This window comes from Pantherophis guttatus, chromosome 3, assembly GCF_059756535.1.
Source record: "Pantherophis guttatus breed Tessera chromosome 3, ASM5975653v1, whole genome shotgun sequence".
Lineage (NCBI taxonomy): Eukaryota > Metazoa > Chordata > Lepidosauria > Squamata > Colubridae > Pantherophis > Pantherophis guttatus.
In genome coordinates, this window is record NC_142065.1 from 120001282 (window position 1) to 120027367 (window position 26086).

The 26086-nt window shown below is 45.1% G+C and overlaps 1 protein-coding gene and 1 pseudogene across 9 annotated transcripts in view; one reads left to right on the top strand and one right to left on the bottom strand.

Annotated features, from left to right (window-relative positions):
* Window positions 1–26086, bottom strand: part of ANKHD1 (ankyrin repeat and KH domain containing 1) — a 165294-nt gene that overhangs the window by 127537 nt on the left and 11671 nt on the right. For all 9 annotated transcript variants that reach the window (XM_087891231.1, XM_034411667.3, XM_034411663.3 and 6 more), the window contains exon 2: window positions 16813–16966. In XM_087891231.1, coding sequence (XP_087747357.1) covers window positions 16813–16966 — 154 coding nt within the window. The remainder of the gene's footprint in view (window positions 1–16812; window positions 16967–26086) is intronic.
* LOC148114805 (uncharacterized) lies at window positions 25–1297 on the top strand (annotated as a pseudogene).

A 26086-nucleotide genomic window follows, 5' to 3' on the forward strand; every position in this document is an offset into this window, starting at 1 on the left:
TTTTTGCTGATCCACCTCCAGAGGATGAAAGCTGCATCAGAGGCCACCTTTACACCCACAGCGCCAGGACTTCGCCAACAGGAGAATAAATCCTGGAATTGTTGACCAGATGAAAAGTATGATTTCAGAGGCCATAGCAGGCCTACAGCAGGGACGTCAGGCTGCTTCTGTTCCACCTGAATCTCCCCTATATCAAGACCAATATATGGCTTCTCAGCATCAAAGAGATTTGGCGACTTTCCAAAGGTCTCACTCACTCCCTTCTTCCATGCAGAGCGGGGTATTGCTCTCAGGAGATGAGGACCAAAAAGAGATGGAACTCTCTAAGGATCAGGGGATGGCTCCAGAACCCCCGGCCTTCGCAGGGCTCTTTCGCCCAGTGCTCTTTAAAACCTTCTTATTTAAGGCCAAACCACAGCGCACCTGGGAGCTGACCCAGCTACACTGGAGTTAGCATTAGACCTAGAGGACCCAAGTGAGTTGCTCTTTTCAGAGCCAACTGCTAAGAGCGAGGAAATCCTATCACCTGAACTATTCCAGGATGTGATCCTAAGACAATGGGCCCAACCGGGGGTATATCCTCTCCCAAGCAGAAATGACAAGAGATTTTATAATGTGGCCCTGGACTTTTCCAAGACACTGCAACTACCAACTATAGATGGCCCTGTGGCGACCTTAACATCCTCCACCATCTTGTCTAACAACACTGAGGATGTTCTGAAGACAGAGGATAACAAGGTGGAACTGACCTTCCGTAAGGTACATCAGCCACCTCATTCTTCAACAGGGCTTCATTGCTCTGGCTCTGCCAGATGCAAAAGAAAGCTCCCCATGGTGACCTCCGCTTCCACTAGGACATTAGCAAACTGGTAGCGGCTACAGAATTCTCGGTGGATACCACCTTGAATGCTGTCAAATTTGCTTCTAGGGCTATTCCTTCTTCGGCGGCGGCCCATCGCTTACTATGGCTCCGCCATTGGCAGGCGGACATGAAGTATAAGTAGAAGCTAGCCTCTGCTCCCTTTAAGGGTAGCCCATTCTAGTGGAGACTAAGGACAGGAGAAAGGTCCTGCCTTCTCTATACAGACAAGCTGACCACTGCACCTCACCTTATTTCCATCGGCCTTCCTTTCGGCCTACAGACACGGGATTTTACATTTCTCAATCCCACAGGGCATATGCCCACAGACAAGACTGACAACCGGATAGATCCAGGTTCAGAGACAGAAACAGACACTTCCAAGGCAAGCAACCATTTTGTGGCACAAGCAGTCGTCCCTTTCGCTGTGCCAAGTGATGGCAGATCCAACCCTCTCATTGGCAGCCGCTTAAGCCTATTCGCCAATCAATGGGAAGCAACCATGACAGATACCTGGGTCCTGAATATGGTGAAACTAGGTCTCACCCTCAAATTTCTCTCCACACCCCCAAGTTTTTTCATACGTTGCCCCATATCAAGGGACAAGACAAAAAGAAGCTTCATGGAGGCAGCAGTCTAATACTTGCTGGACATCCAAGCCATTCAACCGATTCCAAAGGACCAACAGGGACAGGGGTTCTACTCCATCCTGTTTGTAGTTCCAAAGACCTTGACAGAGGTCCTTGCAGAGTGATTCTGGACCTGAAAAGATTGAACAGACATCTAATTTACCGGAGATTCAAGATGCAGTCCATTCAGTCAATCCTGGAGAGCTTTCGAGAAGGCAACTTCCTAACATCCATAGATCTAACAGAGGCATACCTCCACGTACTTATCCTGCCATCCCACCGGTGATTCCTGCGATTTCACTACGTGGGCCAACATTATCAGTACAAAGCCCTACTATTCGGGCTATCGTCAGCGCCCAGGACTTTCACCAAGTTGTTGGAGGCCCTGTTGGCACATCTCAGGGCAATTCCAGTGCGCATCCAATGTTACCTGGACGATATACTGATACAGTTCTCCGCTCACCTCCGGGCAACAGAGGACTTGCGAGTCACAATCCAAGTTCTCCAGGATCACAGATTCTCCGTCAATTTTGACAAGAGCCACCTGGCTCCTTCAAACCAACTGCTACACCTGGGGGCAGTCATAGATACCAGGTCGTGCAAGGTCTTCCTATCCCAGGAGCGTCAGGTCAGTATAAAGAAATTGGCGTCAGATCCAGGCAGACCGAACAGTGTCCCTGGCCCTCCTCTCACAACTCCTGGGCAAAATGGCATCCTGCATAGCAATTGTCCCTTGGGCACACCTGCACGCCAGAACCTTACAGTAGTTCTTCCTGCCCTACCAAAGGTCCGGCAGGAGCAATTCAAATACCAGAGTTCAGGTACCACCAAATGTACTTCAATCCTTCCAGTGGTGGATGTCCCAGGCCATAATCAAGGGATGTGTTTTCAAGGAATCCAGCTGCATGACCATCACCATAGATGCCAGTCTCTTTGGCTGGGGTGCCCACTTCCAGTCCCAGATGGCGCAAAGGCAGTGGTCCCAGGCAGATCTGAGGAACATCATCAACTGGCTGAAGCTCAAGGCAGCCCACTTGGCCCTCAGTCGGTTCCAGGACACAATCTCTGGACACCATGTGCTCATTCTGATGGATGTGACCACCAAGGCCCATATCAACCGCCAAGAGGGTACCCACTCCAGATCTCTCATGTAAGTGGCCGAACAACTGGGCCTCTAAGCAGAGAGACATCTTCTCTCCATCAGAGCGGAACACATCTCAGGGACATCAAATGTATAGGTGGACTGGCTCAGCAGAACCACGGTCGACCACTCAGAGTGGCTCCTACACCCACAGCTATTCAGGGAGCTGTCAGAAAAGTTCGGCCCTCTGATCCTGGATCTGTTTGCCTCCCCGTCAAATGCCCAGTTACCCAGATTTTACACCAGGCTTGCAACACCGGGGGTGGAGGGGGTCAATGCACTCCGCAGTCCGTGGCCCCGAGGGCTATTATATGTCTTTCTTCTTCTCCCCCTCATTCCAGGGGTAATCAGGAGGGTGCTAGTAGAGACGGCAGAGGTCCTACTCCTGGCTCTCCACTGGCCCAGACGTCCGTGGTACACAGATTTGGTCAGTCTGTCGGTATCCAGACCCTGGAGAATTCCCCAGGACCGAATCTCCCTCAGTCAGGGGGCCTTAGTTCATCCAGATATACAATGGCTCCAACTGACCATTTGGCATTTGAGCAGAGAATCCTGAGGCAAAGTAACTTCTCCAATGAAGTCATACAGACAATCCAGGCCTCTAGGAGGCCTTTGACTAACAGAATCTAGGACTCAACTTGGAGGACCTTTTGTGACTGGTGTTCCAAGTTTCACATTGATCCCACCTCTGTTTCAGTTGCCCAACTCTGGAATTCCTTCAGCAGGGACTAGGCTTGTCCCCTAATACCATACGCAGGTAAGTAGCAGCTCTGGCCTCAGTGTTATCCTGTGGGGATCTGGAGTCTCTCGTTCAACACCCAACTGTATGCAGTTTCATTAGAGGCGCGGCTAACCTAAAGCCCCCCGTAGTACAGAGATACCCCACGTGGGACCTGCCTAAAGTATTGCAAACTCTCACCTCGGCGCCTTTCGAGCCAATATAATCAGCCAGCTTACGCTTCCTCACTTTCAAGGTAACCTTCCTCGGGGCCATCACCTCGGCCAGACAAATATCTGAACTGCTGGCCCTCTCTATAAGGGAGGACCTTTGCATATTTCATCCAAACAGGATGATTCTGCGATTGGACCCTTCCTTCCTTCCCAAGGTGAATTCCTTGTTCCATAGGGCACAGGAAATAATCTTGCCAGACGTCTGTCCAGGACCAACCCACTCCCTACAGAAGAAATGGCACGCCTTCAATGTTAGGAGAGCCCTTTGCACCTACATCAAGAGATGGGCCCATTTTTGGCCTCCCAAACCCCCCATGCGTCGCATTTTTGTCCTCCCCAGCCCCCAGGAGCACTCTGCATGCCTCCCAAACCGTCTGTGCGCCCCATTTTTGCAAAAAATGGGCCTGTTGTTGGCCTCCTAAACCCTTCATGCATCGCATTTCTGCCCTCCCCAGCCCCCAGGAGCACTCTGCAGCCCTCCCAAACCCTCTGCAGGCCCTATTTTTGTGAGAAACAGGCCTGTTTTTGGCAAAAACTGGATGCGTGGGGCAGGGTTTCGGGAGGCCAAAAATGGCTATATTCGGTGTTTAAGAAGCACCAACATTTCCACCCTCTTTTACGGGGGGGGGAGTGGGTCTTGTACTCTGAAAAGTACGGTATGTTAACCACTTCTGTTTCAGTTCACATTCCTATTGTTTGCCAAAATCCACCTGTCCCTCATTCTTATTACTGTGACTCACATTTACCACTTTATTTCCTTATCAGCCCACCCAATCCCTCTATGCATTTCCTTACTGCCATCCCAGTTGGCTTTTAATAGGCAGAGGCAGTAAAAACTGTCACTTCCCTATTTTTTAGGCACGTAAGAACACTTTATTTCTTAAAACCATTAAAAGGTAGAATGGATCTTAAAGCTTTAATGCTTAAAGCTCCTCTTTTCCAATTCTCTGCTTAGTGGATCTATGATCCTACTAGTACAAGATCTATTCTAGTATAATATTTTGGACAAATGTTTACTCAACACCTGTTAGAAGATTTCTAGGGAAGGGGAAGGGGTGTTGGTCTTACCTGATACACTCCTTCTCAGTGTAAGGGGAGAGAGTCCAATGGAATGGGTTTTTGCTCCTCGCTTCCTCTTGAGGCTATGTCAATCATTTCCTGGCCATGCCCCCTTCATCTGCGCATGTCCCAGTTTTGATGAAGTTGTAGTGATTGACTTGACAATTTCCAGTGCTGGTTCTGTTCTGTCCTGGACCCTGATGGCTGCCAGGTGGGGTTGGACTCTGTCCCCTTACACTGAGAAGGAGCGTGTCAGGTAAGACCAATGCCCCTTCTCCACTGTGTCGGTAGAGTGTCCAATGGAATGGGACATACCAAAGCCGGCAGTCCTAAGGGTGGGTAGCAATCTGGTCCTGATTCCCCCTATCCATATGTACTTTCCGAAGCACTCGCCTGCCGAAGGCCGCTTTGGCAAAAGCGAAGGCATGCAGTTTGTAATGTCTTATGAATGGGGATGGAAAAGACCATGTTGCTGCCCTACATATTTCCTCTATGGAAGTCTGTGTGTTCCATGCTGCCGTAGTGGCTGCGCTCCTTGTCGAGTGGGCTGTTACTCAACCTGGTTGTGGCAGGCCCTGGCTCTCGTAGGTCCTGGTGATGCAAGACCTTAGCCACCGGCCTATGGTTCATGGAGTCACTCTGTTGCCCAGCTTGGAAGACTGAAACGATACAAAAAGAGATTCTGTCTTCCTAAAAGAGGCTGTTCTCTTGATATAGGTTTTGAGAGCCCTACTCACATCCAGGGTGTGCCATTTCTTTTCCTGGGCATGAGCTGGGTTTGGACAGAAGTCTGGTAATACTAATTCCTGCCTAGAGTGAAACAAGGAATTCACCTTAGGAAGAAAAGATGGATCCAGACATAGGACCACAGAGTGGACTATACACAGGTCCTCTCTTATGAAGAGGGCTGCTAGCTCTGATATCCGTTTGGCTGAGGTGATAGCCACTAAAAAGTCTACCTTGAGAGTAAGCATTTTTAGGCTACATGTCCTTAGTGGTTCTAATGGTTCTGAGGTGAGAGCCTCTAGTACCCTAGATAGATCCCAAGTGGGATATCTGTGTACCACTGGTGGTTTCAGGTTGGTTGCGCTCTTGATGAAGCTGCGTACCAATGGATGTTGTGTCAAGGAATCCACATGACAACACTGAAGCTAAAGCTGCAGTCTGTCTACATAAGGTACTAGGGGAGAGTTCCTTGTCTAGCCCTTCCTGGAGAAACTCTAGTATCCTAGGTATAGATGTGTTCATTGGGTCCAGATCCATTCTGGAACACCATATACTGAAGGTCCTCCATGTTGCATTGTAGATCGTGTTTGTAGAGAGCCGCCTGGCAGCCTGTATGGTTTGTATGACTTTATCATTGAGTTTACATAGTCTTAGAGCTGCCCATTCAAGTGCCAGATGGTCAGCTGTAGCCAATGTGGGTCTGGGTGCACTAAAGCTCCCTGGCTGAGGGAGATCCTGTCCGGCAGTATCTTCCAGGGCCGAGATACCGACAGACTGACCAGGTTTGCGAACCACCAGTGTCTGGGCCAGGATCGGTTCCCCGAACCTTCTCGTCAGCTCCCTGAACAGGTCTGGATGCAGTCGCCACTCTGACTGATTGAGCCTGGCCCTGCTGAGCCAGTCTGCCTGTACATTGGCTACCCCTGAAATGTGTTCTGCTCTGATGGAGAGCAGATGTCTCTCTGCTCATAGTCCTAACTGTTTGCCCTCCTGCATGAGTGTTTTGGAGTGAGTGCCCCCTTGATAGTTTATGTGGGCCTTGATGGTCACATTGTCCATCAGGATGAGAATGTGTTTCCCTATGACCATCTCCTGAAATTGTTTCAGGGCTTGGTGGGTTGCTCTGAGTTTCAGCCAATTGATGTTGTTCTTGATATCTCGTTGTGACCACTGTCCCTGTGCTATCTGAGATTGGCAGTGTGCCCCCCCCCCAGCCAAAAAGGCTGGCATCAGTGGTGAAGGTCAGTTGGATGGGTTCCTTGACAGGAGAACCTATGGCAGCAGAAATCATTCTCTCCATTTGCATCATCATTTCTGGCCCTTGGGGTCCCTCTGGGAGGAGGCCTGTGGCTGTTGGGGTAAATGTGGCTTCTGGAGCCAACCTCCCCCTCTTCACATGAGGTTCCTCTTGATCCTCTGCCTGCAACAGAATTACAGCAGAGAAAACATCGCTGCTTGCCTTTTGCAACAGGCTTGAAGCAGCACAAATCTTAGTTTCTTGCCACAGAGGTTTCCCTTGAAATTGATTCTTGACACCTCTAGTGGTACTAATTGAGGACAAAGGATACATTGCTGCACCACCATTGGCTGTTTTTGGAGCAGCCCAGGTGAAACGCGGGAAGTTTCAATCCCTTCTTCTTCAGGGGAAATCCTCCCCTTTGTTCCTCTTCCCTTTCGGCCCTCACGATCCTTTTACCAATGGCCTTGTGATGCCTTCAGGCGTCTCTTTCCTCGGCCCTTGTAGTCCTTTGGGAAGGAGCCTTTGTCTCTTGCTCTCTTGCTGCCCTGGTGGCAAGCTTAGAGCTTTGGGACAAGTTGGGAGTTGGTTCAGGAGACCTCTGATCCTCCCCGCTTGTCTCCGGTGATTCCAATTTCACGTGGGCTGCCATTTTCTCTATCTCGGGCTCTTATCCAGGGGTGATATGTTCCCGGTTCAGACCGGCTCGGGTCAGTAGGTAGCGATGGCGGTGGACAGTTTGGAGAACCGGTAGAAAAATCCCTGCCCCCGCCCCCCATGCCCAGCTGAGCCGTGCAATCATCAGAGCCTTTTTTTTCTTTTAAATGGCTCTAATGAGCCAAGCTCTGACGACCCCAGCTGAGTTGCCTGCTAATCGGTAGCAAAAATCCCTCCCCCTTCCCCCTCTCAGCTTGCTTACCTTACTGCTGGTCGCAACACCTTGCTGTAATCCCTGCAATCCATTGCATCAGCAAGCAACTGAATCTCCCTGCCTGCAATCAAGCAGGCAGGGAGTTGTGGACTTCAACTCCCTGAATCCCTCAGCCAGCAAAGCAAAGCTGGCTGAGGAATTCTGGGAGTTGAAGTCTACAAGTCTTAAAGTTGCCAAGGTTGGAGACCCCTGTTCTATTGGATAAGTTTTTTCCCCCTTTGGGAGCTTTAAAAAAATAGTTAATTGGGTTTTTTTTTTAGTTGTTCCTTTTTTAGACCTAGCTATTTAAAGTTTAGGAAGTTTTAAATTTAGCTACTTTTATATAAAAATAAAAATAAAATAATATTTGTGCAGCTTTCTGAGATTTAGTGTGTTTCTGTAGTGTTTCACTCTAATTACACAAACACACAAAATCTCACAAAGCTGTATGTGGAATTTTGTGTGTGTAAAGTGTGAAAGTTGGTTTTTTGGGCTTTTTGTGGCTGTGTGAGGTTCCTGCTTGTTGCAGGGGCCATTTTGGGTCTAGCACAGCTGCTTTTATATTGTGGGTGAGCCAGTTGTGTTGTGTTGTGTTTTGTAGGTTAAAAAAGGGCAAAGAAGTGACATTGACTTGGCCACGCCCACCTGACCAACAAGCCACGCCCTCCCAGTCACCTTGCCACCACGCCCACAGAACCGGTAGCAAAAATTTTTAGATTTCACCCCTGCTCTTATCACCTCTACTTAAGTCAGCCTTAAGTCCCTGCGCCTTGCCATAGGGAAACACCCCCCCCCCCCACTTGCAGGTGGAGTTGCTGGTGACTCCGAACTGCCACTGCTGTCCTTGCTGGGGAGGGAGAGGGCTAGCTGCTGTGCCAGGCTAAGACGGGAAGTCAGCCACGAGATTCTCTGCGCTCCGGAATTGGAGTTGCTGTGGAGTTTTCTGCGCTCCGGGGAATGGAGTCGCTGCCCCTTTACGGGTCAGCCTGGGTCGATGAAACCCGAAGCTGCCTCTTTGTTGGCCCTCCTATGGCTGTCTAATATCCTGGAGCCGATCTTACTGTTTGAAGTCCAATGGAATGCTTTCTCTTTCCTCTCCAGCACTTTGCTCATACATCCGCTCTCTCGAAGGCTGAGTCAAAACTGGGACATGCGCAGACAAAGGGGGGCATGGCCAGGAAATGATTGAGGAGTGAAAACCCATTCCATTGAACTCTCTCCCCGACACAGTGGAGAACATACCAGTTAAAAAGGCAACCTTTTAAAGTTAAGAAACTACCTCTAATCAACTTTCCTATAGTTTTAACTGCCCTTGGTTTGCAGTATGTTCATCATCTCAACATAGTTCCTCTGAATATGCTACAATAACCATTTTCTTCCTACAAATATTTTAAGGGTCATATGGGACAGAGATTGCAGATTCAAAAAGTTTCAAGTATCAGCAAGACATTATAATGGATAGGATACATAGCTTTAACCACAATATTGCACACAAGCACCCCAAAACCATATTCACTATATTATATCCAAAATGCAACCAGGAACTCAGTTCACTTATATTTACTGAAAAAACAGCCCAGGTACCAGATTTAGATGTTTTGAAAAGTATCTTAATATGCAGGTATGCACGAGAAGGTTTATCCATTCTTATACAGCCCCAAGCCTTTTAGAACCTTAAAAATAAGAACTACCAGTTATAAAATGACACTCCATTTTTGCAGGCATATCTTAGAGGAGTCACATATTAAGTAATTGATCCATTCAACAAGCAGATTATGGCATTCTAAACAAGTGAAACTAGAATTGGGTGGGTATGACATTCTTGATGTTATTGAACTATAATTCTCAGCTGTTTCTATTAGTATGGTTAATTCTGAATAATATTGGGAGGGGAAGTTCAGCAGCCAGGAGAACCACAAGTTCTTCAACTCTTCATTCGTTTCCAGAAACTTTTCAAAGGCAGCTCACGTAAATAACACCTCAAAAGTACACTTCTGATATAATTAAAGCATGACAACCATAAATGAAAATGAATACTCTATACCATGGGTCCCTAGGCACCGATCCACAAGCAAAGCCCCACTTTCAGGATGCAGGCAGCATGCGAAACCATGCCCCCTCCGATCCACGGAAAAACCTGTCTCCACAGAACTAGTCCCTGATGCCTGAAAGGTTGGGGACCACTGCTCTATACGAAGTTAATATATTGTGAATAGATATACTGTACAAGGTAGTACTCTCTTAATGACAACTGGAATTTCTATTGCTAATTAATGCTGTCATAAAGTGTGATGTCATGAGATGGTACCACTTAGTGACAATTCTGATGGTTCCCTGTTGCCATCATTAAGCAAGGAACTCAGATAATCACAACATCTGACTTGATGACTATGTTAATTTTACGTTATATTTCTGTAATAGAATTGTCAGTATTGTCACTAAGTGGTGACACCATGCTTTATGATAGCATAAATAAAATAGAATAAAAAGTAAAAGGGTTGGAAAGGGAGCTTGGAGGTCTTCTAATCCAACTCCTTTCTCAAGCAGAAGACTCTATACCATTTCAGACAAATGGTTGTCCAATCTGTTCTTAAAAATCTTCAATGATGGGAGGAGGAACTTTCCAATTCCCTCTTTGCAATATGAACAAATCCACTGTATCCATTTTTCATTATATATTTTATGGATGAAGCTAAACAATTGTTTCCTTATGTTTTCTCCATCAAGAGGGAAAAACATCAGTCAGAGTGGGGATACGTCCCGTCCAGCCAATGACCGAGACCTTTAAAAGCCAAGGCACCGCCCCTTGAGGCCGCCCCAGTTCTTCGTCTCGGTCTTCGCCTGACAGGACGTGTCCTCCTCTAAAGAACTTGATTTCCCTCACTTCTTGCTCGTTTTAGCGATTTCCGAGTCCTGCTTCCATCGGCAAGTATTTTCGGACTGCAGGCTTCGCGCCTGTCAGCTGGAGACTTTTTTCGAGCTATTTCATTGCTGCGTTTAAAAGGCATTGTCCAAGCAGCTATTTCCCGCCGCCGGAGGCTTCCCGCCGCCACCTGAGTCGCGTTTATAGCCCTTTGGCTAGCGACGAAGAAAAACCTCCCTTTTAGATCGGATCGGGCGGCGGAGGTTCGTGCGATCATTTTCGGCTGGAGCGGAGGCTCACCTTGCTTCTAGAGGTCGGCTATAGCCGGAGGGCTTGCGACTTTACGGATCGCCGTCTGAGCTGGGGATTTTGCCGTTTAACAAGGATTTGCCCTCCATTTGTTTCTTGGCGCCATTCGCAGATGCTCTACGGCTTTTAAAATGGCGGCCGCCATGCAAAGTACCTCAGGACATTCCTCTCGCAGGCGTCATCCCAGCGATCCCCTTGAGGGATCATCTTCCTCAATGCCCCCTCCTAACAAAAAATCTCGTTCAAAGAATAATAATATTCAATTGAAAGAACCCGGGGCTTCTCGTGAGGAACAACGCAGGCACAAGGCAATTGAGAAAGCTTTTTCGAGAGCCCAATCCCAGGCCTTGGAATCCGAACGACGTGTCTCTCGACCTCCTTCTGTGTCACTCTCTCCTCGTTCAGTGAGAGATTTATCCCCTGATATTCTAGGGGATCCTCAAACGGTTTCCCCATCAGAACCACAGAGGCTTTTCCAGACCCTACCTGATTCTGGTCAACCTGGGACCTTACCTCCTACTCCTTCACCTCCACCACCGCCGCCTTCTCTGCCATCCACTCCTATGGCGGATTCTTTGGAGGCGCTCATTTCTAGGGCGATCCACCAAACTATTTCTGAATGCCTTAACCAGGCACCAGCTGTTCCCGCAGTGCCTTCCCCTTCTCAACCTCTTTCTGAGATTCGCCAGAATAGGTTGCTAGATCAGGAGTGATCTGACCTACAAGTTTCCTTAGATGAGTCGGTTTCAGAAGGGGAGGATTATCAAGATCAAGCCTGGTCGGATGACGAAGGATTGGGGCCTGATCAACCTGCTTTTATTGGCCTTTTCAAGCCACAGCTATTTCAATCCCTCCTTTTTAAGGCTATTGCCGTCACTCGTTTGGGATCTTCTCCCCCAGCGCTTCCTTCCTCCTCTACAGCAGATCCAGCGGCTGCCATGTTTGCAGAACCTACCAGTGAACCCGAGACTATTCCAGCTCCAAAGTTGTTTACCGACGTGCTCCAGCGTCAGTGGACATTGCCAGGGGCTGGCCCTAGCCCTAATGGCTTGGATAAGCGCCTCTATAATTCGGCTCCTCCGCTTTCAGATATTTTACAAGCCCCCAAGGTGGATTCTCCCATAGTAGCTTTAACGGATTCTTCTCATCCCACGGGTCCTCCTGAGGACTCTCTTCGACCCGAGGACAAGAGAGCTGAAAAGACCCTGCTGAAAGGGCATCAATCTACGGCCTGGTCCATTCGTGCCTCAACATCGGCTTCTTTCTTTAACAGGGCGGCCTTGCTATGGCTTAAACAATTGCAGGCCAGGCTTCCTCTTTCAGATGCAAGATCACACCAGGACCTGAATAAGATCGCGGCTGCGCTCGAGTATTCAGCGGATGCCATACTGAATTCTACCCGCTTCTCGGCCAGAGCTTTAGGCTCCAATGTCACTTCTCGCCGTCTCTTGTGGCTCAGAAACTGGCAGGTCGACATGCGCAGTAAATGGCAACTCGCTTCTGCTCCATATCCCAGTGGATCACTTTTTGGTTCGGCCTTGGAGCCCTTGCTTGTTGAGACCAGGGATCGGTGCAAAATCCTTCCTCCTGCTACTCGTCGGTCTGATTCCCGTTTTTCAACTTCAAGATTTCAGTCCTTTCGTACCTTTGGTTCTTCCTCATTCCCATCTCGGACCCAGCGACCCTTCCCTTCAAAACCTCAACCGGACTCCCAGGTTAGACAAGGGTCTAGGGCTCCCCCTCGGAGAGCATATCGGGGAGGAAGGGGGGGTCGTTGGACTCGCAGAGCTCGATAAACAGATTTTTTAATCTCCGATTGGAGGTTGTCTCTCACTGTTTCGGGAGCGTTGGGCGTCCTCCATTTCTGATGCATGGGTGCTTAACACCATTGCCTTTGGTTTAGCATTAGAGTTTTCCTCCTCCCCTCCCTCTCGTTTTCTTCCTTGTCCCATATCAAGGGACCCGGTGAAGTCAGGTTTAGTGTCGGAGGCGATTGACCATCTTTTACAGATTAATGCCATTGAACGGGTCCCTGTCTCTCAACAAGGCCATGGTTTTTATTCCCGCCTTTTTCTGGTCCAGAAGGCTTCTGGGGGGTGGCGGCCCATTTTAGATTTGAAATCTTTGAACCGGCACATTAAATACCGCCGGTTCAAAATGCAATCTCTCTCATCTATTCTTGAATCTATCCGCACCTCCGACTTTCTTTCTTCTATTGACCTTCAAGAAGCTTACCTTCATGTCCCCATTTTGCCCTCGTATCGTCGTTTCCTCCGTTTTGCTTTTAAGGGAACTCACTACTAATATAGGGCTTTGCCCTTCGAGCTGTCTTCGGCCCCTAGGGTATTTACAAAGATTATGGCCTCTTTAATTGGACACATCCGTTCCCACCCAGTTCATCTTCAGTTTTATTTGGATGACATTTTGGTTATGTCTTCTCTTCGGGTAGCTTATGAGGACCTGTCCCTGGTCCTAGCCTCGCTTCAGGACCATGGTTTTTCAATAAATTGGTCCAAGAGCCAGTTGTCTCCTTCTACTAGGATTCTTCACTTAGGTGCCTTAATTGACACTGTTTCGTCTACGGTTTGTTTATCTCCGGACCGTCAGTCCAATTTGCGTGCCCTAGCCCTTAAATGTTATCTGCGGGCACAGCAACAGTTTTGGTTCTTTCCTGTCTGTTGGGCATGATGGTGTCCTCCTTCGGCATCACTCCGTGGGCTCGTCTGCACAGTAGAGAGCTTCAGTGGCTTTTGTTGCCATTTCAACGTGCTAACCTGGAGGCCTCTTCCCGTCGCATTCGACAGCCGGACCGGGTTCTCCACTCACTCCACTGGTGGACTTCGCCGGCCTTGTCCCGGGGATCTTTCTTCAGGGAACCTCAGAGACTCCAACTTACCACAGATGCTAGTCTATCTGGATGGGGAGCTCATATTCTCCATCGTATGGCCCAAGGTCGGTGGACTCCTCAGGAAGCCCTGCTCAGTATCAATTTGTTGGAATTGCGGGCCATCGTCTCGCTCTGTTGCAATTTCAGGATCTCGTGGAAGGTAGACATGTCTTGGTCCTTACTGATAATGCGACAGCTAAGGCCCATGTTAACAAATTGGGGGGCACTAGATCTCGCCTCTTGATGGACGAGGCACGTATGCTGGGCGCCTGGGCAGAGGAGCACCTGGCTTCCATCAGAGCTGATTACATTTCGGGTTCCGACAACATCCAAGCTGATTCTCTCAGTCAGTCGCAGGTGGATCAGGGCGAGTGGTCGATCTCCCAGGAGCTTTTCCAAGACATCATTTTGAGATTTGGTTGCCCTGTCCTAGATTTGTTCGCTTTTCGTTCGAATCATCGTCTTCCCCATTATTTTTCCAGGTTCCTGGACCTCCAGGCGGAAGCCACGGACGCCCTCCGCAGCCCTTGGCTGTCGGGACTGCTGTATGCCTTCCCTCCTCTCCCTGTGATTCCCAGGGTTATACGGAAGTTACTCGAAGAGCGGGCTCAGCTTCTGCTAGTGGCTCCCTTCTGGCCAATGCGTCCATGGTTTGCGGACTTGATGAACCTCTCCGTGGCCCCCCCTTGGACAATGCCTGCCTCCAAGGTCATCTTGTCCCAGGGCCTTCTCATACATCCGGACCCGGGCTCGCTTCGCTTAACCGTTTGGCGGTTGAGCGGCTCCTCTTAACGGAGGCCAAGGTTCCTTCGGACATCATTTCCACAATTCAAGCAGCTCGCCGACCTTCTACAGTGCGAATTTATGAGGCCACGTGGCGGTCTTTCGCTTCTTGGTGTTCCACTATTCCAGTGTTGCCCACTTCAGCCTCAATCCTCCATGTTTTGACTTTCCTTCAGGCGGGTTTTCACAAAGGTCTGCGACCCAACACCTTACGTCGCCAAGTTGCCGCCATTGCTTCAATTCTGTCTTGCTGTTCAAAGGATTCCATCTCCCATCATCCAATCATCACTAGTTTCCTCCGGGGAGCTTCCAATTTGCGGCCTCCTACAATACATCGTTTTCCTACATGGAACCTCAATAAGGTGCTTAAGGCACTCATGTTCCCTCCCTTCGAGCCTCTCCGCTCTGTTTCCCTTCGCTTCTTGTCCTTCAAGGTTGCGTTTTTAGTAGCAATCACTTCCTCCCGCAGGATTTCGGAACTGGCAGCCCTCTCCGTGCGGGCTGACTTATGCATCTTCCATACCAATAGAGTGATACTTCGGCTGTACCCCTCGTTTGTGCCCAAAGTGAACTCGCCATTTCACAGAGCGCAGGAGCTCGTCCTCCCGGACTTCTGCCCTCACCCTTCTCATCGGCTGGAGAGATCTTGGCACACGCTAGATGTCCGCCGTGCGTTGAAGATTTATATAGCACGGACTGCAAGTCATCGTAAGACGGAGGCCCTTTTTGTAGCCTTCCTCCCTTCCTCCCTAGGGACTCGCGTCTCAAGTGCTACCATAGGTCGCTGGATAAGAGCCGCGATAGCCTTAGCCTACCGTCAATCTGACTCTCTGCTTCCTCCTTCCATCACTGCGCACTCGACGCGGAGCGCCTCTACATCAGCAGCCTGGGCGACTCAGGCCTCCCTCGAGGAGGTTTGTCGAGCGGCCACATGGACCACTATCAGTCCCTTCATAAGGCATTACAAAGTTGATTCCTTCGCCTCTGCGGATGCTGCATTCGGAAGAAGGGTCCTCCAGTCGGTGCATCTCGCTTGACGGTTACCAGACCAGTACCTTCCCTCCCGGGTGACATCGAGCTTTGGTAAGTCCCCACTCTGACTGACGTTTTTCCCTCTCGATGGAGGATGGACATTGGTCTTACCTGATATGTCCTTTCTCAGCATGGGGAAAAACGTCAGTCAGCCCCACCCTGGGTACTTTCCGGTGGTGGTGGTGGTGGGGGGTGATATTAATTTTTTTATCGTTTCAGGAGGACACGTCATTCGAGTCCTTTGCTTCGCCTCAACGAAGAACTGGGGCGGCCTCAAGGGGCGGTGCCTTGGCTTTCAAAGGTTTCGGTCATTGGCTGGACGGGACGTAGCCCCACTCTGACTGACGTTTTTCCCCATGCTGAGAAAGGACATATCAGGTAAGACCAACGTCCAATTTCTGTCTTTTAATCCTTCCTCTATTTTCCATATTTCAAATGTCACCACTTACTAATGTTCAGTTTGCCAACCAATACTATTTTTTCCTGCTACAAATCTGAATGACAATTTTTGCAGCCAGCACTTATCCAAACACAACAAAAACGTCACCAAATGGTAGGACAGTACTGTTTGCTGTGGTTGTATCTGGCAGACAAGCTGTAACTAACAGTTTACAACTAACCTAACAAAATATTATGATGATCTGTCTCTTAATTTTGCTAAGTAGACAGAGTGACAAAACCTACATTTTTAAAGGTTTTGAGAAATATTAGCAAATTAATAGTTAGTCCTTGATTTATGATTTATTTATGACCATAATGGACCTGCCATTAAGATGTAAATTGTGGTGGTTATTAAATGAACTATTTCGCTGAACAACTCCTAAACTTTTCTTTTCTCCTTCTCGCTACGTTGAGAAATGTGTTTGACTCCCTCTTCTCCCTTATCAAAGCACTGGAAGGAGAAGAGGAAGGCTTCTTTTGGGGACACATTCCCCAAATAAACCTTTCCTGTTCTCTTTCTGCTACTTTATAGACTTATGGATTTAGAAAAGGTATTTTCTAATTAAATCTTAGAAAGGTTCTCAGAAGTTTTTAGAATTCAATAGTAGAAGCAGTTATAAGAAGAATGAGCTTCCTTTCACTAGATATTTTCAACCAGATACAGAACAGCCACCTGTCAATGTTTCCTTGCACTGAGAAAAGAATGTTACTGAATTACTTAAATGTTTATGGTCCTAGAATTTTACATTATTTGAAATATGCTATCTGCATCTTAATTGAGATAACCATGTCTTCTTTTTAGAAAAATCTATTTAAAAAGTTAGTTTGTTCCTACTTCTTGCATTCCTTAAAAACACTTCTTCTAAAAAATTGCTTAATTCCAGAAATTCAATTTCTCTTCCTAGCTTTAATCTCAAATTGTTAAACTGCTAAGTATTATGATATTTATTTCCTCAAAAACTACTGCCAATTTTTAAAAACTTACCTGCTGCTTCCAATAAAGCTTCTAATCTTGCTTGTGTTTCTGGATCCACTGTACGTAGGTCTGCTCCTTCAGCAGCGCTTGATAAAAATATCTCAGATGTTGTTTTAAGCACTGGGTTATCCAGATCTTCTTGGTCCAAAATAAATGATTCAACCTATTTGAAGAAAAAGAATATAAAAATTGATTCTAACATATAAAACTGGGAGATATGTTACTAAAATATCCTATCTCATCTCTCATAAGAATTTTACTTTTCCAGACAAATATTACAGAAGCATGAAATTTCAGATAGAATACAGGTAACCCTCAACTTATGATCACAATCGAGCCCAAAATATATGTTGCTAAGTGAGATAGCTGTTAACTGAATCACTAGTGTTATTAAGTTAGTAACATGGTTGTTAAGTCAATCTGGCTTCCCCATTGACTTTGCTTGTCAGAAGGTTGCAAAGATAATCACATAACCCTTTGCTGTTAGTTGAGAAGTTGCATCCGATCCATCGCAACCCCATGAACAACGTTCCTCCAGGCTTTCCTGCCCTTTCCTGCTCTCCTGCCCTCTACCATCCTCTGGAGTCCATTGAAGCTCACACCTACTGCTTCAGTGACTCCATCCAGCCACCTCGTTCTGTCGTCCCCTTCATTTTTTGCCCTCAATCTTTCCCAGCATTAGGCACTTCTCCAGTGAGTCCTTCCTTTTCATTAGGTGGCCAAAGTATTTGAGTTTCATCTTCAGGACCTGGCCTTCTAAAGAGCAGTCAAGGTTGATCTCCTCTAGGATTGACTGGTTTGATCGCCTTGCAGTCCAAGGGACTCGCAGGACTCTTCTCTAGTACCCTAGTTCAAAGGCCTCAATTCTTTGGCACTCAGCCTTTCTTATGGTCCAACTTTCACAGCCATACATTGCAACTGGGAAAACCATAGCCTTGACTATACACACTTTTGTTGGCAGGGTGATGTCTCTGCTTTTCAGTATGATGTCTAGATTTGCAATAGCTTTCCTCCTCAGGAGCAAGTGTCTTTTACTTTCTTGGCTGCAGTCCCCATCTGCAGTGATTTTGAAGCCCAGGAAAATAAAATCTGTCACTACCTCCATTTCTTCCCCATACATAACCCTAGGGCACTGCAACTGTCATAAATGTGAGTCATTTGCCAAATGTCTGAATTTTGATCACGTGACCATGGGGATGCTGCAACAGTCAAAAATCACTTTTTTCAGTTTGCTGTAACTTTGAACGGTCACTAAATGGATTGTACTACCTGTAATACTGCTTTAAGTACTCATGGTATACAATTTTTTAAAAAAAAAATACAGACAAAACGTAGGCTTTCTTTTCTTCCTGAATTAACTAACTCTGATTCACTATAAAACAATGGCCAACTTTTTTAGACTAAGTGTGCGTAGAATATTAAAAAGTTAAAATGTTAACAACAGTCAACCTATTGTTGTTGCTGTAGGCCAACCAGTCCAGAAAATTTAATAGCGCTGCTTTTGTAAGGCAAGGCCCATATTATTATGTATTTTGCTGATAATGTTCTTCTAATGCATATGAAATGTTTGAATGGCTTGTCCAAAACACATTTTGGTGGATCTGATGTATTATTTATTTGATTACCCAGGAGAGATAAAAGAAACAGTATTTGCTCCTGATCCTCCAAATTATGATTAACATCAGTATTATTCTTTGACCTGCTAGAAGGAAAATAATGTACAGTATATCACAGAAGTGAATACACCCCTTCACATTTTGTAAATATTTAAGTATATCTTTTCATGTGACAACACTGAAGAAATGACACTTGGCTACAATGTAAAGTAGTGAGTATACAGTTCGTGTAACAATGTAAATGTGCTGTCCCCTCAAAATAACACAACATACAGCAATTAATGTCTAAACTGCTGGCAACAAACGTGAGTACACCCCTAAGTAATAATGTCCAAATGGGACCCAAAGTATCAATATTTTGTGTGGCCCCCTTTATTTTCCAGCACTATCTTAACCCTCTTGGGCATAGAGTTCACCAGAGCTTCACAGGTTGCCACTGGAGTCCTCTTCCATTCCTCTATGAAGACATCACGGAGCTGGTGGATGTTAAGAGACCTTGCGCACCTCCACTTTTGTTTCAGGATTTTTTCAGTGTTGTCACATGAAAAGATATAATTAAATATTTACAAAATGTGAGGGGGTGTACTCACTTCTGTGATATACTGTATCTAAACTGTGCTTGGTCTTTTAAAGTGAAAAATTAGTATATGGAGAATTGGTCTTTCATTAGAAAAATGGAAAATTTCAGATAAAATACGCAATGCTACTGCCAAACAATTCCTAAATTCATTAGCATGTCTAAAAGTTTTCTATTTTTCAGTTGTTTAAGTCACCTGGAAATATTTTTACTTTATAAATGTAAATCCTGAATTTTCATATTGCCTATCAATATACCAACTCTTTACAGGTAGTCTTTAATTTACAACCACCTGTACTTGCAACTACAGGGGCACTTCAGCTCCCTCTACCTGCCATCCATCCACCCTTCAGCATCTTCTTGCTCTCGCAGTTGACCAGGGATGCCCACCCTGACTGGTGGTCCAGCCTGGTCTGGGCTTTGGCTGAGGAACAAAAAAGTCCTTCTGCATAGACCTTCTTGGCAGGGCTAAGCTTTGAGTTCCAAAAACAAAAAAAAAATTGATCAGCCCCATCCTTGCTCTTTGCAAGAGGACTGCTTTGAGGTTTGTTTTTGGAATCTTAAGGTCTTTGCAAAGGAGCTGCTTTTTTTCTCAGCCGAAGTCAAGGCCAGTCCGGGCCCAACAGCCAGTCCAGCATGGTCAGTAGAAGAAAGAAAGAAAATGCCAAAGGTCAGCCAAGGATGGCCGGGGGCTTTGAGTGCAGGGTTGCAAGGGCAATTGCGGCTGGGACTGGGCTAGAGCTGCATGTCACCCTGCAAGGCAAGGTGCAGGGAACAAAGGGCAGAGATGGGAAGAGATGGGTAGGTGAATTGGAAAAATCCCTTACCATACTCAGGCTCAGAGCTGGAAGGGGCCAAGCCCCAGATGTCTTAGACGAGGGGGCTCTCAGTTAATGACAAAAAACTGGGATTGTGATCACTAAGTAATGCATCCATGTGGCATTTCACTTTATGATTGCATCACCTCATGACAGAAATTCTAGTCCCAAATGTGATAGTAAGTTGAGGATTACTTGTACCACTTAAAACAGCAAGACAGGTAGTCCTCGACTTATAACAGCTCATTTAGTGACCATCCAAACTTACAACGGCACTGAAAAATGTGATTTATGACCATTCTTCACAATTATGACCTTTGTACCATCCCTATGATCGCATGATCAACATTCAGACACTAGGCAAGTGGTTCATATTTATGACCGTTGCTGTGTTCCAAGATCATGTTATCCTTTTGCAACCTTCTGAGAAGCAAAGTCAATAGGGAAGCTAGATTCACTTAACCATCTGGTTACTAACTTATCAACTGCAGTGATTCACTTTAACTGTGGCAAAAAAAGATCATAAAATGGGGGGAAAATCACTTAACTAATGTCTCAATTAAATCAGAAATTTTGGGCTCAATTATGTCAGAAGTTGAGGACTACCTGTATAAAAATACAAATGCATTTTTGTATTTCCGAGCTCTCAAATTATATATTTTAAACACATTTGTTTCGAAGGAGCAATAATGGTACAATTTCAGCTACTCGGAAAAAGTAGAAAAATAACGATTTCTTGAAAGATTAAAACCTTATGACATTTCTCCTTGCCAAAAAAATCAATTCATTCATCAAATTTGTTTAATCCAATCTAATAATTCAATTGAGCAATCTCAAAATACAATGAACCAAATATAATGAATAAAAAGTAGCAAGTTTTTAAATTCCTTTTCCACTAAACATCTGAAACATCAAAGACTCTTTTAAAAAGGGGGGTAGGGGATATCCATTGGCAGCATATGCCATTTTGATAGGGGACCTGTGAAAGTTATAAATGCAGACATTAGTTACCAAATTACTTTTATAACAATGTTGTTACTGTGCTGTCTGATTAGGACAAGATTCTAAGTAGGCCCCTTCTCAGCTATCTGATGGAAGGGAAGAAACATTTTCAACAAGCTCACCCTTAAAATATTTTGCTACCTAATCTTGTTAGGCTTTACAGGTAATGACCAGTACTTTGAATTGAAATCACTGACTCCAGTAAGCACAAAATAGCAATTATTCTGTAATGGAGGGGTTCATCCATTGGGAGCTTGCCTGTTCCATTCGATACCAATTTAACTTTTTATCATCATCAAATTACCATGCAGAGCAAGCTATAACAATCCACCTACATGCAGATCTCCAACATCTCACAATTCTAGAAGGGCTATAATTCCCACACCAGCTGAAGTTAGGCAAAGGACCCCTACAAAAGGAGGCAGTTGTATTGCACAATCAGACTTGTAAGATTCTGTTATAATAATCAATTTCAATAATGTACTTTCAAAGGTGGAGTTGAACTTGCAATCTGGCCCATTTAGTGGGGCTGATATCAATATAGTTCAATGAATTAGGGCAGCATCTATCTGAGTCTCTTCTGTATGTTATCTGGCTATTCTGGGGCTTAGAGAGTGCTCTAGCTCTTTGTTCCTAGGCAGCAACTCCTGCATATTTCCATCAAGGTCATCTTCTTTACTTCGTACATCTGAGGATGCCTAACAGGGATTTCCTGTCCCAGTGATTTAATGCTTGGGAGACAGGAAACACAGGTTCAATTGCTTTTCCTCCATTACTATCTGATAGTTGGCCACTAAGATAAAAGTGAAACTGACAGAGGGACATAATGGCTGATGGCATCAAACAGAATTGAATAATCTAGTCAGACCATACTCTCTCCATCCATTTAGATTATCAATTTCCTCTAATGATTATTTGATGTTATGGTTCAACTGTAGATTTTTCCTGGAGTATGGAAATACAGACTTTCCACATCCTAAGAAGGAGAGGAAGAGAGCTCGAGGGATAAGATGCTATAAGAATTAAACCAGTCATGAGACCGTTATGAAAAACAGCCAGGTGCAAATTCAAGACTCGTTCCTTACTGGAACAAAGGAAGGCTCTTTTTTAAAAAATCAAATTTCTCTGCCCAAATGTGGAGATATACTAGCTTTAAATGAGAAATTGTTCATTTAGTGCCTGGAATTTAGTAAATCTTACTAAAAACAATTCTGCGATAATCATGCTGTCAGTTAATTCTCCACCACCTTAAAAACCTACTTCAAAAACAAGGGATTCAAGGTTAGCAGACATTGTCTAACCTGATTAGATCAAGAGAGATCTCATTAAAATATCTTACAACACTAATATTAAATCACTGTACCTCAAAGAGGCATTGAAAATTTCTCATATCCAGCTAACTATACCAACCCTAGCCATAGGTCCAGTGCATAGATGGCAGAGCTTTTGTAGTATAAGGATCTAACGTATTTATGCAGGTTCCTCAAGCTCCGAAGAATCTTGAGATTTCAAGATGCCACTCTATAAACTTCTAGTTATGCCCAACTGATATCTAATCCTGAGCAGATATATGTGGTCGTATCTTTGAAGTGGATATAAATGAGTATATCTATAAAGAGTCTGGTTATCTGTAAAGGGCTAAAGGGAAGAAATCTGTAGAAACAATAGAAACATACATACTTTGCTACTCTTATCATTACTGTTTAAGCCCAAACTTTGCCATACACACCACCACCATGATCACTTCTTTTTTTTTCCATTGAAGCTTCTCACTTACTCTTAGTGAATTTTAATGTTATTACTTGACCAAACCATGCATCATATATAACACAGCATTTAGAATAATTTTAACAGATTTAAGTGGGCTGCAAGCTGGGATAAAGTTGCTTCCTTAGTTCAGAAATCTAGAACCCACATTAAGCATGCAAAAACCTCTTTTCTTTACCCAACTTTCTAATAACTACAAAATGTGAATATAAGTATTTACATTTTTATGAAGAACAAAATTCACTATTAGTCCAGTAGTACTCTTATGTTCTGTCAAGTTTACTATGTCCCTCTCCTCTTTTTCCTTATGTTTTATCAACTAGAAAAGGGAAGACTAGATACTCTATGAGTTAATTAGTATTTGTTTATGAATTACTTTAAGAAAGAAATGTGGTTTGAACTGACATGGGAAGAATTCTAGGTACAATTTAGTGCTAATACAGAAATATTCTTTGTGCCATTGGAGAAATCTTTCATGTCCAAAACATGTATTGTTTTATAAATAGTAACATGTACAATATAAACATTTCTGAGTTTCAAACGAATAAATCTTTGTAGTTGCTATCCCATGGAACAGTTCATTATTACATTTAGTAAAAATACAAAGGTATTTTAAAATTAACAGCTTCTGTATTTTTTATTATTTAAATAGGTAAAAAAGTGTTTTTAGTATCGTGTTTCCCTGAAAATACGACATGTCCTGAAAATAAGGCCAAGCCTGATTTTTGGGGTGGGCTTAAATATATGCCCTCCTCTGAAAAAAAGCCCTAGTGAAGGGTTGGGCGTGGGGAGCACAGAAGGCAGCCCTTCCCTTTCACCGGTCAGCTAATGGCAGCTGGACTCCTTAATGGCAACCCGTGGATCAGCTGAGCTGATTGGGAGCTACCCCAGAGTTCTTGGTGCTCACCCGCCATCCATCCATCCATCCATCCATCCATCCATCCACCTTGCCTGAAAATTCCCGCCCCGCTCGCAAGAGAACAGCCTGGCACTTCTTGCCACTTGGTGCCCACCCAGTGGACACCCCCCTCTGCGGCTTCCAAACCCCAGCTGGAAGCGGAGAAGAGGCCGGGGTTTGGAAGCCGCAGAGGAAGTCATCCTCAGTGCTGGGATGGTGGCGGCATGGACTCCCCATGCGGGGCTGCGGCTCCCTTTACCCTTCAACACCTCTCTGCCCCGGCTGCCGGAAGACTCTCTGCCCTGGCTCCTGAAGACTCAGCAGCAGGCAGCTGACCCGACCGGCCTCTTCTCCGCTTCCAGCAGCTTCCAGCCAGGGTTTGGAAACCACAGAGGAAGCCAGCCTCAGTGCTGGGATGGCAGTGGCACGGACTCCTCAATGACCTGGTGCTCACCAGCTTCACCTTCATAGTGATCCTAGGATACCGCTCGGTCGGTGAGTGGCGCTCTGCCTGGCCAGAGAGGGGGGTGTCCGCTGGGTGGGCACCAAGTGGCAAAAGGTGCCGGGCAGCTGCTCTCTTGGAAGCAGGCTCCTGAAGAGCCAGGCACAGGGACGTGAGAACACAAGCACAGCCTCGGGCAGCAGTGTTGTGCTGCCACAGGAGTGCAACAGAGCAGCAACCATGAGCACCCCCAAAATAATAAGACCCCCAATAATAAGGCCAAGCCTTTTATTTCAGGGTTCAAAAGAAAATAAGACCCTGTCTTATTTTCGGGGAAACACGGTAGAGCATGCATGAAATGGGGGGGGAGGAGCTGAGCTGAGAAAAAAACAGCTCTACTGAAGCATTCCATTGGAATGTTTCATGTAGGTTGTGTTCACAGAACAAAAATCTTTGAGTATTCTTTGAGTATTCTATAATCAAATAATCAAACAAAACAATACTTGAAATGGTTCAAGTGTTCCATTGTAGAGAACAATGGAGTTCAAGACAAGAGCTTGATCCCTTGCTTTACACAATATGGCCAATAAATTAAAGAGGGGATTTGTACGTACTAAGAAATATCAACTGATGAAACGAGGCCAAGGAAGAAAATGAGTTTTATAAATGTTGTAAACATTTTTAAAATTCCTATATCAAACAATTAGTTTTCTAACACTTATTGCAAAATAGTAACACCTATCAAATGCAGCCTATCATTTCTGTGTGATAGTTCTGCCTTTTCTTTAACAGTTTGAATAGAATAGAATAGAATTCTTTATTGGCCAAGTGTGATTGGACACACAAGGAATTTGTACATAAAGAAAAATAAAATACATTCATGAAGAATCATAAGATACAACACTTATTAGTCATAGATTACTAATAAGCAATCAAATCATACTAGGAAACAAATAAAACAATATAAACTGTAAAGACACAAGCAACATGGTTATAGTCATAAGTGGGAAGAGATAGGTACTAGGAAGGATGAGACGATAGATACTAAGTGATCTTCATTGAGAATCTTTGATTGATCACAATGATCAAAGATTGATCACAATCTTCATTGTGATCTTCATTGAGAAAATAATACTTTTATAATATTGGTTTTATTTTGAACATATATATATACTCATGATTAAGCTAAAAATTTTAGGTTCTAAAATACACTCCAAAATTGGATTAACTGTGATGGATTTATAAGCATATACAGAAAAACTTTTAAAAGAATCTATTATAAACACTTGCAGATTATCTTCTTGCTCCACCACCTGACCATGAAATGGGAGAGGTAAAATACAAAGACATCACTGAAACTGAGATTAAATTTATAATGGTGTTATGTTCTACTATTCATAATTATCCCATATATCTTTGCAAAATGATATATGGGGTATTTATAGGTAGAGTTGGTACATAAGAAATAATCTGCAATCTCTCTCTCTCATATGTATGTATCTATGTATATGTATATGTATATAAAGGTAAAGGTTCCCCTTGCACATATGTGCTAATCATTCCCAACTCTAGGGGGCGGTGCTCATCTCCGTTTCAAACTGAAGAGCCAGCGCTGTCCGAAGATGTCTCGGTCATGTGGCCGGCATGACTAAATGCCAAAGGCGCACGGAACGCTGTTACCTTCCCACCAAAGGTGGTCCCTATTTTTCTACTTGTATTTTTATGTACTTTCGAACTGCTAGGTTGGCAAAAGCTGGGACAGGTAACGGGAGCTCACCCTATTATGCAGCACTAAGGATTCGAACCGCTGAACTGCCGTCCTTTCGATCGACAAGCTCAGCGTCTTAGCCACTGAGCCACCGCATCCGTGTGTGTGTGTGTGTGTGTGTGTGTGTGTGTGTGTGTGTGTGTGTAGAGGGAGGGAGGGAGATGCCTATGCAAATGCTAAAGCAGTCTCACAAGGCATCTTGTCTAAACTCTGCTGATCTGTATTCTGTAATGGGTGTAGATCTTTTATATCCAGCTCAAAATCTGTTAATCTGTTTCTTAATAGTTTTTAACTTCTATATGTATTTGTATTTATTATGGCTGTTCACCGCCCTGAGTTCTTCGGGAGTAGGGCGGTATACAAATATGAAAAATAAATAAATAAATAAATAAAAA